Source organism: Taudactylus pleione, unplaced genomic scaffold (assembly GCF_031769625.1).
Source record: "Taudactylus pleione unplaced genomic scaffold, aTauple2 ptg000642l, whole genome shotgun sequence".
NCBI lineage: Eukaryota > Metazoa > Chordata > Amphibia > Anura > Myobatrachidae > Taudactylus > Taudactylus pleione.
Window position 1 is genome coordinate 2,432,478 of NW_028285044.1, and position 13,665 is coordinate 2,446,142.

Sequence of the window (13,665 nt, forward strand, 5' to 3'; positions counted from 1 at the left end):
GGGGGATAGAGATAAGAGATGTGGGGGGAGAGATGAGAGAAGGGGAGGTAGGGGGATAAAGAGGGGGGGCTGCAGGTGCTCATAGGAGGGGACATGTGGTTTTTGCTGACTTAGATGGAATTGTTAGTCAAGATGATCAGTTGTCAATCTTAGCTGCCTAATTAAAGTGCACTTGTTACTTACTCACAGTAGAGGCAGAATTGAGTCGGCTGTACCAACATAAGAATGCAGCAAGTACATTGTTGCCAAGTTCCCCAAATGTCCAGTAACAGCACCAGGTTTTAAAAAAACAATCTCTGGAATTTGTGTTAGCCTTTGAAATGTCCCTATTTTTCAAAAATGACCAAATTTGCCAGAATGATTTCTCTTGTTAAAAAAAATTAAAGTGATTTAACTGAAGGGGTTAAGCCAATTGTAGAACACAGATTGGGGCCTTTTTAATTATGCAATGTGTATAAGTAAGATATAACCCATAGCAACCAAGCTAGAACCTCTGTTTCTAGTCCAAATAAGAAAAAATATAAGTATGAGTTTGGTTGGTTGCTAGGGGCTACAAATTAGTGCTATTAATTTGAACTGGAGGAGTTCGGCTTTGTTACACTGACTGACAAAACAAAGCTTCAGGCAAAAATATTCTGGGATGCATCATTATTGGGAATACGTTTACACTTTTATTTATATGCAAAATAACACTAAAAATAAAAAAATATATATTATCCACATTATATATTTACAATTCAAAATTGAGCCAGGGAAATGAACACAATCATTTATGGAAATAACACAGCCACTATTTTCACAAAATAAACAGTGGTGCAGAAAGCACTACGATAAATCTGTAAAATGAACAAAATGTACATCTACAGCATCTTTCAGAAGCCAAGGAGATACATAACCTCCATGTCGCATAAGGTGGATTAGTATACCCCATACATTTACACTGAATGTCCCATAATCCTTATCTATTTTAATCATGTCAACAGAATTGGAAAGTGCTGAATAGGGACCTTTGGAACAATAAGGGAATAGAATTTAAATATTTAGACGTTGCCTTAGGATACCAGCCAATTATTTACATGAACAATCATTTATGTGAAAGCTAAACTACATCGTTAGAATGCATTCTGGTTTCAGCAATAAGCATCTGCAATTGTCTCAGATAGGGATGCTGACAAGACATACTGAGACTTATAGTTCTACAGCAGCTGGTAATCATTTTGCTAAAAATTGTTCTAGATTTAGATAACTTTTAGTTTCTTGCAATATCCAGATTTCGTTATGAACGGTGTACTGGAATGAATTGATGGCACTTACTGCTGCACCCCCCCTGAACAAAGAGAATACAGAAGATCGATCTCTTTGGAATAGTCTTCGTACTCGGAACTGGGAAGGGAAAAAAAAAAAAGACAAGAAAATTAGAATTAGATTTGTCAGGACACCCAAAAACACTGCATGTTATTGTGGGAGAATAGATACTGATATGACAAGACGTTCCTCGAATTAGCTTTGTAACTATGGAAGATGAAACTTATTATGCATAGACTACTTTAAAAGAGACTGATCAGTTTATAGTAGTCAATTACGAGTAACAGGCAAAAAGAAAAATCTATATAAAAACAACTGATGAGGGTGAGGATATGCAAGCTTCTCAGATTTGTGGCTCTGTACTGATTTGACTGGCTGAAAACACAGGGCTGCCAAAATTTGAGCCCGTGGTAAGACTCCCCCTATACGTGGCAGGATTTGGGAATAAAATGTATTCTGTGCACACCTGACTTCCTGTATGTAAAGCTGTAGAATAAACTCAAACTCTTATGAATAATTACATGTTACAATGCTCTGCACATGTAATTGATATTATGTTACATACTGTATGTAATGCTTGCAAATGTAAAAATATTTTTTGGTTCAACTTGTACAGAAGATTTATATTCTGCACCATATTGCTGGTCATGGTACCCCCAGGCAGTGTTGCTAAACCTCTGAATGGTTTTCCCACTGCCTAGAATTATCCTCTATAAAAACTCAAAAGTGAAGCAGGTAACAAAATGTGACCTGCAATAAATGGCATACATAATAACGTAAATCATAACACAAAGCTTGGGATCGAGCAGTAAGATTTTGGCCTACCCTTTAAAGGAGATAAATAATTCATGCAGGTTTAGAACAATTATTTTTAATTAGTAGCCTAAATATAAGTCCCTGTGTCGGAGGAATTGTTATTGTGTGTTGAATAGACACTGTGAAGGGGTTATTGCATCGCCATAACAACCTGATATTTAACATGTTGTGTTTTAATTATTATTAGAATCCTCACACTCAATTGCATGCATCCCCCTCCCCATATATCTTCGCTAATGACTATACAGCATCATCTTAGATAGGAGTTTCTTGTAAGGAGATCAGTAGTTTAGCTTCCTGCTGAGACTGGGGATCAGACCTGGAGCTAAAATTTTAGAATCGATCTATCTATATAGAAAAAAAAAAAAAAAAAATTATATATATATATATATATATATATATATATATATATATATATATATATATATATATATATATATACACACATACACACACAATGGACCTCATTCAGAGCCGGTCGCACAGAGCGTGCGGTCGGTCTGAATGAGGGGAGGACCTCTTGAATTTTCAAGATTTCCTCCTTTGCGGTGGTAAGGCTGGGGGTTAACACCCACAGCCTTACGACCGCCTAAGGTGATGGTCAAGACCATCGGGGCTTACGACGAGACCCTAGGGTAGGGTCTCCCTTGTCGTAAGCCCCGGAAAGAGCTTCTGGCTGTCTGAACCGGAAGCTCTCCACTGACATCACTAGTGATGTCAGTGGGGCCGCCCCCAAACGGTACGCGTTCCCATGGGAACGTCCCCGTTTGGGCTGCCACCCCCCCGGCCCGCCTTCCAAACGGGGCGAGCTGTCAATCAACATCGACAGCTCGCCCCCTTTGGATCGAGACCCGCTACGACCGGCGCCGTCGGTCGTAGCGGGTCTCACGCATGCGCACGACGGCGCCGTCGTGCGCATGCTCTGTGGGGGGCCATCGACCCGGTCCGAGCGCATCGGCGCTAACGACCGGGTCTGAATGACCCCCTATGTCTTTACCCAATGTCAGTCTAGGTTTTTTCAAATAATTAAGAATCTAGTCATATGGCAAAATTATTAATTGTTTATTAAACAAAAATGAAGGCTAAAAACACAACTTTTATTCAGTGTGATCACATTGAAAAATAGACTTATAAACAGGGTTGTAGTTTGTCAGATCTGTACATAATTGTATCTATGTTATATGATGAATAGCAAATTTTCTTACACCTCTCAAAGAAAACTCTAGCAATGCAGATAAGAAAGTGGTCTCCAGTGATCTATGTACGTCAAGAATACCAATAGAGAGACAGTCATTTGAGAAGATGCAAATACTGCCTATCCACAAAAAGCAGAATGGATTAATGCAGCTCATAAAGAGACTCTCCAGATTTGCGAATGAATTAAGATGGGACTCATATGATAACGATAATTACTATAAGGGCACCACTTGAAACATGGATGTTGTTCAATGCCTCTATAATTATCACTGTGCTCCCATCATCTGGCCCCTCCCTCTTCTGCCTATCAGGCTGATGTATCAAGCAGTGAAATAAGTGGACCAGTGGAGAAGTTGCCCACATTAACCACTCAGCTTTGAGGTAGCATTTATCAAGTACATTCTTTAAAATGATAGGTAGATGCTGATTGGTTGCTATGGGCAACTTCTACACTGGTCCACTTCTCCACTGTTTTCACCGCTTAAAACATCAACCCCTTTGTAACTGGTGTCTAGGATCACAGTCCTGTTGGCAAGGGGAAACCCAGTTAAAGATATTTGAAAAAAGCAGAAAAATGAAACTAGAAAATGGCACTTATCTGTGATGTGCTGCAGTGTAAGAAGCAACTAAGATTTGCTGGGTGTAAAACATAACATCTACAACATGGCTGGACAATGGCCTGAATTCTTCTGCCAACAAAAAAATCTCTATCTCCTCTGCATTTAATGATTGTGTCCGTCAGCTATGTTGTTTTTAATCTACTATTCTGCTCTGAAGTCCCTATCTAAAAGGAAAATGGGGGGTTTTGCTGTAATTTTAAGCAGGCAGATACTTTGATGATGTGGGTGTATACTGAATATTCATGGACCAGTTTAAAGAGAAGATGATGTTTCCCATTGTCAGATCCAAAAGGGAGACTATTCACATAAAAGCCTCCTTCCTTAATATTTCAGTTAGCTTAATTGTTTTTGCAGTGGGAGGACTGACAAAGTCCAAGGGCCAAATGTAATAGGGTGAGAGTTTAGAAAATGTGAGAGTTTAGCAGTAAAGTCAATGTAATTGAGTCTGAGAACACCTAGTTTTAGACTAAAAAACCTCACGATTTAAACTCTCATCCAGATGTTTTCCCATTTTGAAGATAAAACTCGACCAATGTGAGAGTCTACTGCTAAACGCTCACATTTTCTAATCTCTCACCCTATTACATTTGGCCCCAAGTCTTCTGTGTACGGTCCTACTGGAAAACAGGAGTAGAAAGGTCCAGTCAATAGCAGCAGGTCAGGGCACACACAGCTCGTGATTAAACTGTTACAGTGCTTTATTGCTTTTATAAAAGTGCATTCACAACCAAAAGTCTGTGCAACAGTTCTTCCCTGTCAGTACCTGACTCTTCATATGCTTAGCTTGGTGATGTCACTATTGATGTAAATACTTTGCTAACTTTTTGGCTAATTTCCTGAAAGCTAATTGGTGGCTCATACTCATGTTGTGTATATATTCATATATGCAGAGACAAATAAAGTGGATATGTTCTAACAAGAAACAATATAATTAGATCTCTGTGTTCCTGAAATAAATATTGCTTTTCTCTACCCATGAAAAGCTGGCAAGAGTATGCGCTTGCCTGATATAATTCACATCTATGAATTCCACAGGAACGATTTGCCTCCCATATCATTTCTGAGCAATAAATTGAGTTATTATATGCACGTTTTAGCAGGCAAATTATTATATTTTGAAATCTGTTTTATGTATGCTTTCTAATTAACCACAAATAAGCAATAAAGACACATGTGCATGGATAATCATAAATGGAATTCACTAAATGTTTTAAGATATTCAACAATACTTCATTCACCATAGGGCATTTTCCATATTTCTTACAGATGATCGTCAATATTAAAAAAAACAAAAAAAACTAGCTGATGTGCATGGCGTTTCCAAGAGTCAGTCCCAGAGGAGGTGGAGCGGGCAGCCAGTCACAGAAGAGTTGACACCCAAGTTCCATTTCCTCTGCGACTGACCCCCAAAGCTCAATTTAATCTACATCAGCAGTGTTTTTTGTTTGATGATGTAGTCGGGTGTGTACTGGGCCTATTTAGCACTGGAAGAGCTCACCCGTGATGGAGAAGGAGACTAGCCATTAACTTCACAGCACGGCAGGAGCGGCTAAGCAGCGGTGCTGGGTAGGAAAGACCAACGCTAACCTTTCCATGTGTGTGAGGTCAGTGAACCCCCCCATTGGCTGCCGTGCACGCAAGTGGTCACTTTTTTTTTTTTATCACTCAACCAAAAAAAAGTTAATAGACAAAGCTCCCTATAATATAGCATAGCAGGTGCATAACTTTATAATTCTGTCTAATTCATTCTACCCTTCAGTGAGTACCAGGCTACTATACATTTATTTACATTGAGGATGTATTAATATTTTGGACCTATCCTTTGCTGGGTTGTTAGCTGTTGTACAGTAACCTACTTTTCCCATCTTTCGCTCCTCCCTATTCCAATTCTAGAGTGGTGCTGCTGGCCATCATGACACTTACCAGCTCCAGTCATCTCCCAGGTGTGCAGCTTCCCCAGGTACTGTCACTACTGGAGGTTGACAATCTCACTTTCCTCTGTGCTGCCACGCACAGGACTTCCTGCTCTGCATAAGCCATGTGTGCTGCCCTAGATGACGGCTCTCCTCTGTCAGCAGCTAAGGGATGACTGGGCTGCCAGTTGCAGGGAGCTGTTCCCTTTATCTTTCATCACTAGGGGGCCTCTGTGTGTATGATGTTCAGTGTGCCTGAGCTATACGGGCACCATATATACACACACACAACTATATAATAGAATAATGCTCCAAGCACTTATTTCAGCTGCATGGTACCACCCACAAGCCCCTTATTTTTAATTAGCCAAATTAAATCTTATACTGTTTCAAAGAAATGTGGGCAATCCAACTTGTGCATCATGTCCTAGTTAATTGTCCGCTATTCCTGGATGATCAGTCCTGGAGTGGCAATATTACAATTACTGAGAAAACTGGGGGGTATCTGTATCATCTGGAAGCCATCATGAATTGTGTTTCTACCACAGAAACTACTTGACCTTACATGTCACAAAATGTAAACATCTGGAGTGATAGTTTCACACCTAAACTCTTTTCAAGTTCCCAGTTACAAGCTTTTGTGTACTTGGGAAGAGCATCAATGGTCAATTCAGTGATTAGCTTATAGAATATGTGAGATCAGTCGAAGACCTCTTTGCTCTCCAAGGAGGGAGGTATGACTCCTTGATGCTAATTTTAATTTTCTTCACATGGGTCAAATCTGCAGGATGCGCGGAATGATAACCTATAAAACATGAAAGCTGTAAGCCTCCTCCTGTCAATATAGTATGTTGTAATTGAGCACTACCAGGGAGTCCGCTTCACTGCAGACACATGTAGTGACCCGGGACACTGTTCTGCTACTGTAGCATTAGGTGAAAGCAGCATGGCCAGTCCACATGCTGGGAAGTAGTAAGGTAAGTGCATTCTCCTTCCCAACACCAGTAAAGGTTGATAGTGGGTGAAGGCTGGCTTCTGGTGGAGACCTAGGGCCTGCTAGGCTTGGTCAGGTGGAGCAGCCTTGGGGACTGTACTCCCAAGATGATGGCCGCTGAAATGTTGTGTCCTGCGGGAGGGGCACACACCAGGCTGCATAAATTGCACCTCCCTCTGACTGACTTCTAAAATCAGACTTATGTAACTGGGGTGTGCCAGTCCCCTGATCTGATGGGCTCCCTGAAGCCACCAATAGGCCCAAATATAGTTCTTATTCAAAAAGAATTTTTCAAAAGGTATACAAGTACAGGCAAGGAAAGGTAAACTACAACATTGCTGGCTGAGCATCCTGATAGATTGTAATTGAGCAAAGCGCATTTACAAACCTACCAAAACAGGACAAAGTCAACAGTGCTTTTCAGTGACAAAGAAGTTTCAACCAGGCTTTGGAATTGCCCCAGACAGTTGCAGGGTACTTGGAGATTGCACACTGCAGTACTCATTGCTTCAGTTAAAAAAGGTAAGAAGAATAATGAAGAGTTACGGTTTAACAAAATGTAAACTAACCTGTAAGGTGTCTCAAGGATCATGGGAATTTCATTAAATCGCGGCTCATTCATAATCTTTCTGAATCCCTCCAATCCAATATAACCTTTACCAATATTTTCATGGCGGTCAAGATGACAGCCAACTTTACCTGGGATTATTTTAAAGAGGAATTAAAAGGAAAACAGGGACAAATTCAGTTAAAAACAAAACCCACAAATCACGCTAGTATTATATAGACATTTACCAACATTACTTCTGTTGTCAAATTGTGATTTGATCTCCTCTTGAATCTTTTACATTTAACCTTTACAAATGTCCCATTGGTTGGACCCCATATACAGAATTCACTGTCTCAGAGTCACAAGTCCATTGATCTCAATATAAAGATTACTCCCTTTCCTCCTGAAGGTACCCTAACTCCAATTTGGTTAAAGGGTTCTCCTACAGGACGAGTCTAACTTTTTATTTTTTTACTAAAAAAAAACAACCCAAATCAATACTTACACTAACACAGTCCAGCTCTGATCGCTGGCTAGACTGCGTTACACTATAGAACACTGACTAATCTGCAAGACATAAAGGGGCACAGATTAAATTCTTGTCTGACTGCACAATACTGTTTAATCCAATAGGCAATCTTTTAATAATTATTAATAATTTAATAATTTTTCTGCCCTTCTCTAGGGGTGCAAAGGAAAAAAATTAATGACTATATTGGTCGCGGAATGCCTTCATCCGTTACAGCAGCACTCCTCACACATTGCTCCAGACTGCATTCCTCCAATATGCTGGGTACACACAGACGACAGATCGGTCTGCTGACAGAGTGTAAGCTATACACACTTACCAATCAGATGCTCAATATGTCTGGGCTCACATCACAACTGGTTGGGTGCCCAAATTTGCCCACAGAATTGAGATGTTGGTGACGGCGGTCCCTGTGGCCAGTGTACGGGCACTCAGCGGATCACCCGTACACACATGCAGATGGACCAATATATGCCTCACAGATATATCGACATTGGCTGTGCTGCAGGGCCGACCTGATATGTCTGAACGACGTCATTCACAGGGCAGCCGATGCCCTTGTGATAGTCGACCAAATGAGAAATATATTTCGACATGGGTGTACCCAGCATTGGTGTCTAAATATATGATAATTGAAGCCCTTCGGGATGCACGTTACACACAGGCCCGGCGACGGGGGGAGGGGGGGGGCAAAGGGGACAACCATACCAGGCCCCGAGGATCAGAAGGGCCCCAAGGATCAAGGAGAGAAAGAAACGGGGCAGCAGCACCTAGTAAAACTCTTTAAACAGCTGCTGTGACAGCAGCCATCCAGACGAAGCCCCGTCCACTGACATCCTTCCCCAGTCAAAACCGGGTCACGCAGGGGCTGGTGCTCCTCCTGGGCCGCACATCCCCCTGAACCCAGCTCTGGCACCTCACCTCTCCTGCTTCCTTCCTGATTCTCTCAAATCGGCTTCCTTCAACTTCTCTGTATCCGTCCCTCAAGCCACCCCCCATCCAGCTGAAGCCCCCCATCTTCTGTCCTCCCCTATCTCTTCCGTGGCTTTTCCCCATGAGGCCATGGCCCTTTTTCGGGTGTTATCTCCCTGTTTAAAAAAATAAGGGGTGTGCCAATGCTATTTCTGGCACAGGGCATCAAAAAGTCTTGTTACGGCTCTGTGTGTGTGTGTGCGCGTGCGTGTACTCAGCATGTGTGTTTGGAGGAGGGGTCAAGGAGGGAGGATTAGGGGCCCCAGAGAGCCAAGTGTACTGGCCCCAAGAATTCTGTTGCCCGGCCCTGATTACACAGATGCAGTCTGATCATAAAATAGTAATAACTACTCATTCTTGTGTGTTGTCTTTTCACTGTAACAGGAAGTGCACGGAGGAACGCTGTATGGGATTGTCTGGTGGCTGATCACCATATATTGTAGGAATTTTGTTTTTGAACTGTTTAGATCAACTTTTCTGCAAGCTGTTATATACTGTATTAACAATGTATATTTTTATATTTAGATAGCAGCCTCCTTAAGTGTGTCAGGCACTTTAATATGAAATCACACAGCACATGTTGTGCAAGATGAGATCTTATATTCATGTAAGTTATGGATAGTGGTTTGTATATATTAGGTTGCTAATAATAATAATAGTAATAATTTTATTTATATAGCGCTTTTCTCCTAAAGGACTAGCAGCCAATCGACTACAATTTTGAAGCCACCCCCTAAATCAGTAAGCTGTCACCAGCACCAGTTGTAGACCTTGTGAAGCTCAGGGCGAAAGTTCCTTTTGGCGACCCCCCCACCAAAAAAAAAAAAAATATGCAAAAAATCAAAGAGGGTGCGGCTTTGTGACATGTCCCCTGTTCATCACTCTATGGGGCATGCCGACCAAAAAAGTGTATGTGCTGCTGCAGTGTGCTGCTCCTCCATCCTCTCCTGCGGCTGCTGCTGGGAGGGATTGGGAACAGCAGCTCAGTTTGTAAGTTATGCCACACTGTAGTACTCTTTATACACATTATGCCACACTGTAGTAGTGCCTGACACCGTAAAGCTCCGTACACATGCCACAAACAGTAATGCCCCACTGTAATGCTCTTTACACATAATGCCACACTAATGCCCCACCCTTCCCCCAGCGACTCACCTCCTCCTGTACCCCTACCGGGTCAGGCTGCTCCTCCGTGTCTCGGTCTTCTCTCCCCTGCGGCCGCTCACAGTCCCAGAATGCCAGGCGCAGCAGCGACGATGTCACACATTGTGCAGCACAGGCATTCTGGGACAGAGACAGTGGGAGGGTCCATCATGGCGCCGCCGGATTAATGTCCCAGACGGTGGCGCCACGACGGGAAAGAGCGGACGGGTGCAGTCTAATTAGACCGACCCTTAGGTCACTGCACCCCGGGCAATAGCCCTGCTTGCCCGCCCCTACAACTTCCACTGGCTGTCACGATTGGGCAGCAAAGTGACGCGAGTGCTGCAAACAGGCAATCTCAAGGTGTCTCATATTATAAAATGACACTGGGCATAAAAGGAAACGAATGGGGTAAGTAATTATCTTCCATCACCGCTGGGTACATATTGTACATGCACTGGTCTTGAAAAAAGGTACATGATTTGTACAGAAACGTCAACTTTCTGTAATATTGGTGTCATTATGTGACTAATCGTTGACCATTTTTGGGAGGATGTGAATCTACATTAAATATCTTGTATGTGCAAAATTGGTGAGTAATTGGATAATTAAAAAGCACCCCTAAGTTGGACTAATATACGTGAGTGCAAGCTAATACATATACAGTGATCACAAATACGCGCTATAGTGCGTATTTTACCCAGTATCGAGGACCAGGGACTCACTTTTACGGAATGGGTGGGTCCCTGGGACACGCTCCGCTGCGGCCAATCCCTGCCTCCCCATTAAATGATTGATTGGCTGCCGGCAATAAAAAGCAGACGGACCTCTTTGGCGCCCCCTTAAGTGTCATGCTGCTGACCCACAGGGACTGGTGTAACGATTATAGCCCCTGCACCCGGAGTGAAGACATCCTCCGGTAAGTGTTAGCGGACGGGCAGCAGCTTAATTATGAGCTGGCGACCGGTGCTCCTGGATGGTTAGAGAAAGAGGCTAAAGAAGCGTGCTATAGTGCACGCTGTGCGGCCGCCGGGACCCACACACCAGGCCGCCAGGTAGCTTATATGTAGGTGGAGTTGCCCGACGGCTGCCGAGCGGCTGTCCATACTCGCCGGCCCGGCAGCATGGAGTGTCATTTGTGACAGAAAGCCTAGCAGTGACATCAGATTGGCTGCCTGTCATTAGCGTGGTGGCCGTGCGGAGCTCAGTGTGGTGAGCAGGGAAGGTCCAGAGACTGCTCATCACACCGATGTACTAAGTACTGCAGAGCCAACTGAGAGCTCCCCGCAACCGGCGCACTGTAATGACAGGCAGCCAAACTGAGGTCACTGCTGCCGGGCAAAATATACAGTATAGTGCTGCCACCAGTTTTTTTATTTTACTATATATATTATTATTATAAGCCCCCATGTGTGCCTCTGTACTCAGCCCCTGCTACATGCCGCCTCCTGCTACAGTGATGCAGTGACATAGCAGGGCAGGCTGCAGTGCTATGAATTTGAATCAATGTGTTTCATTTTTTTTTATCCCATCAGGGCCAAAGTGTGTGTGTTTCTTCACGTGGGGGCCAGTGTGTGCGTTTCTTCACGTGGGGGCCAGTGTGCGCGTTTCTTCACGTGGGGGCCAGTGTGCGCGTTTCTTCACGTGGGGGCCAGTGTGTGTGTGTGTGTGTGTGTGTGTGTGTGTGTGTGTGTGTGTGTGTTCACGTGGGGGCCAATGTGTTTGTTTTTTTTTTTTACCTGGGCCAATGTCATCTGCAGCATGCTTCATGGGCTGTAGGTGCTAAATTGTTAGATTTACAGAAAACCTTAATTTAGATGAGACCCAGAGAAGGTCAGGTAGGACCCCAAGTTTTTTTTTAAACTAAGGGGTCCCTATGACCCACTTTTTTTACTCAGCGCGACCACTGCATGCATTTTATGTGTGTGTGTGTGTGTGTGTGTGTGTGTCTATATATATATATATATATATATATATATATATATATTTGTGCAATGAGTCCACTTGCGCTTAGTCTCCAATTTGCAGTCCAATACAGTCTATGACTTCCACTCTTTAGAAGTACTGCTTCACTTAAGGGCTTCTCCCAGCCTAGTATTTTGTATTCTTTGAACAGAAAAGGGGCAAACAATTATAAAGTGAATAAAAATGTTATAGTATAAAAGCGATTAGTTACATACATTCAAAGTACCACCCAGATGCGTTTAGTCACTCTGGGCTTAGACAGTGGCCACACTCGCTACTATAAATACTCATGCAGATTTTGAATTGCTAATTGAGCCTAGTTAAGTCAATTAAATCAAAATCTGTACAAGCAGAATTCAAAGTGGATATGCTCTAACAGGCACTTCACAATACAGGCTCTACATGGCATACGCTATAATGTAACAATTTTTACTCTAAAATGTATTGAATACCACCCATACCCTAAAAAGCACTTAATGCAAGTTTTTACATAGACATGGCAATAATCACTGAACAACCACCCATTCTAAAAACTCCTAAACAGAGCAAGCTTTTACAAAATACCATGCTAGCTTTTCCAAAGCGTTTAATGTGGCTATTCCACAAAATTGTAGCTACTATAGCATGTTAAAATAAAATATTCTGTAGAGTAATCTCTCATTAATGCGCTACTTATTCCAGCGTAATTGTAGAATACTGTAACAAATGACAAGCACACTTACTGCACTCCCCCTACTGGTGACTCGGATGAGCAATCACATCCAGGAGAAGTTAGGTACACCTGGTATTGTGACAATTTATGGCGCTTTTCTATAACCACCACAGAGAAAACTACTTCCAAATGTCACATAACTACTGGGAATGCAGTGTACAGGAGATCCAGAAGCCAGCTATGCTATAGCAAAGGTGGACTGGACAAAAACAAATATTAGTTACCTAAAGCCTTACCATATAGGCATGGATGACACCATTCCTTAGCAAAAGTAATAAATGGCAGATCCTAATTAACCAAGCAAATATATGTAAAAATTGTAGAAAATCAAGACTGACCTTTGGAATCATTCAGGTGGACAGCTTTCAGGTAGGAAATCCCAACAACCTTATCAAACTCATCTAACATATCCTGGAGGCCTTTCTCTTCTGACAAGTTGTGACCTGTAGCAATAAGGTCAGAGGTAAGGCATGGCCAAGGGTCCCAAACGCTCCTTCAATTCTATGAAAGGAGATAAATGGGATTAATGGCACACAGAACTCACCAGCAGCAAAGGCGTGACATGTGTCTAGGCACACACCAACACGAGACTTATCCGTGATGTGGTCTATAATTCCACGCAGCTCTTCAAAGCGACCTCCAACCGTACTACCTTGGCAGCTCATATTCTCTAGCACTGGTGGAATGACAGAGTAATAAACAGGTTGATGATCAAGGAGCTGGTGTGATAGCCAGGTTGATAAAAAGGGAGTTTCAGGTTTAAGAAATGTCTGACAGACATAAAGAAAGCTGCCTGAGAGGCAGATGGGATTAGAAGACGTGATAAATAAAATATAAAGATCCAAACAAACACAGGGGCAGGTCACCATTCTACACATTAATGCAAAATACAGGCATACAAACGGTAGACAGACATACACAATACTTCACATACACGGTGACAGCAATA

General features: G+C 42.6%; 1 protein-coding gene across 2 annotated transcripts in view; it reads right to left on the reverse strand.

Moving 5' to 3' along the window:
- Window positions 1–674: 674 nt before the first annotated feature.
- LOC148479001 (uncharacterized) overlaps window positions 675–13,665 on the reverse strand; it is a 39,547-nt gene continuing 26,556 nt past the window's right edge. For both annotated transcript variants that reach the window (XM_088455048.1, XM_088455049.1), the window contains exons 7-10: window positions 13,261–13,392; window positions 13,055–13,159; window positions 7,415–7,544; window positions 675–1,383 (exon numbers count right to left, since the gene is read on the reverse strand). In XM_088455048.1, coding sequence (XP_088311174.1) covers window positions 1,311–1,383; window positions 7,415–7,544; window positions 13,055–13,159; window positions 13,261–13,392 — 440 coding nt within the window. In that variant the 3' untranslated portion in view covers window positions 675–1,310. The remainder of the gene's footprint in view (window positions 1,384–7,414; window positions 7,545–13,054; window positions 13,160–13,260; window positions 13,393–13,665) is intronic.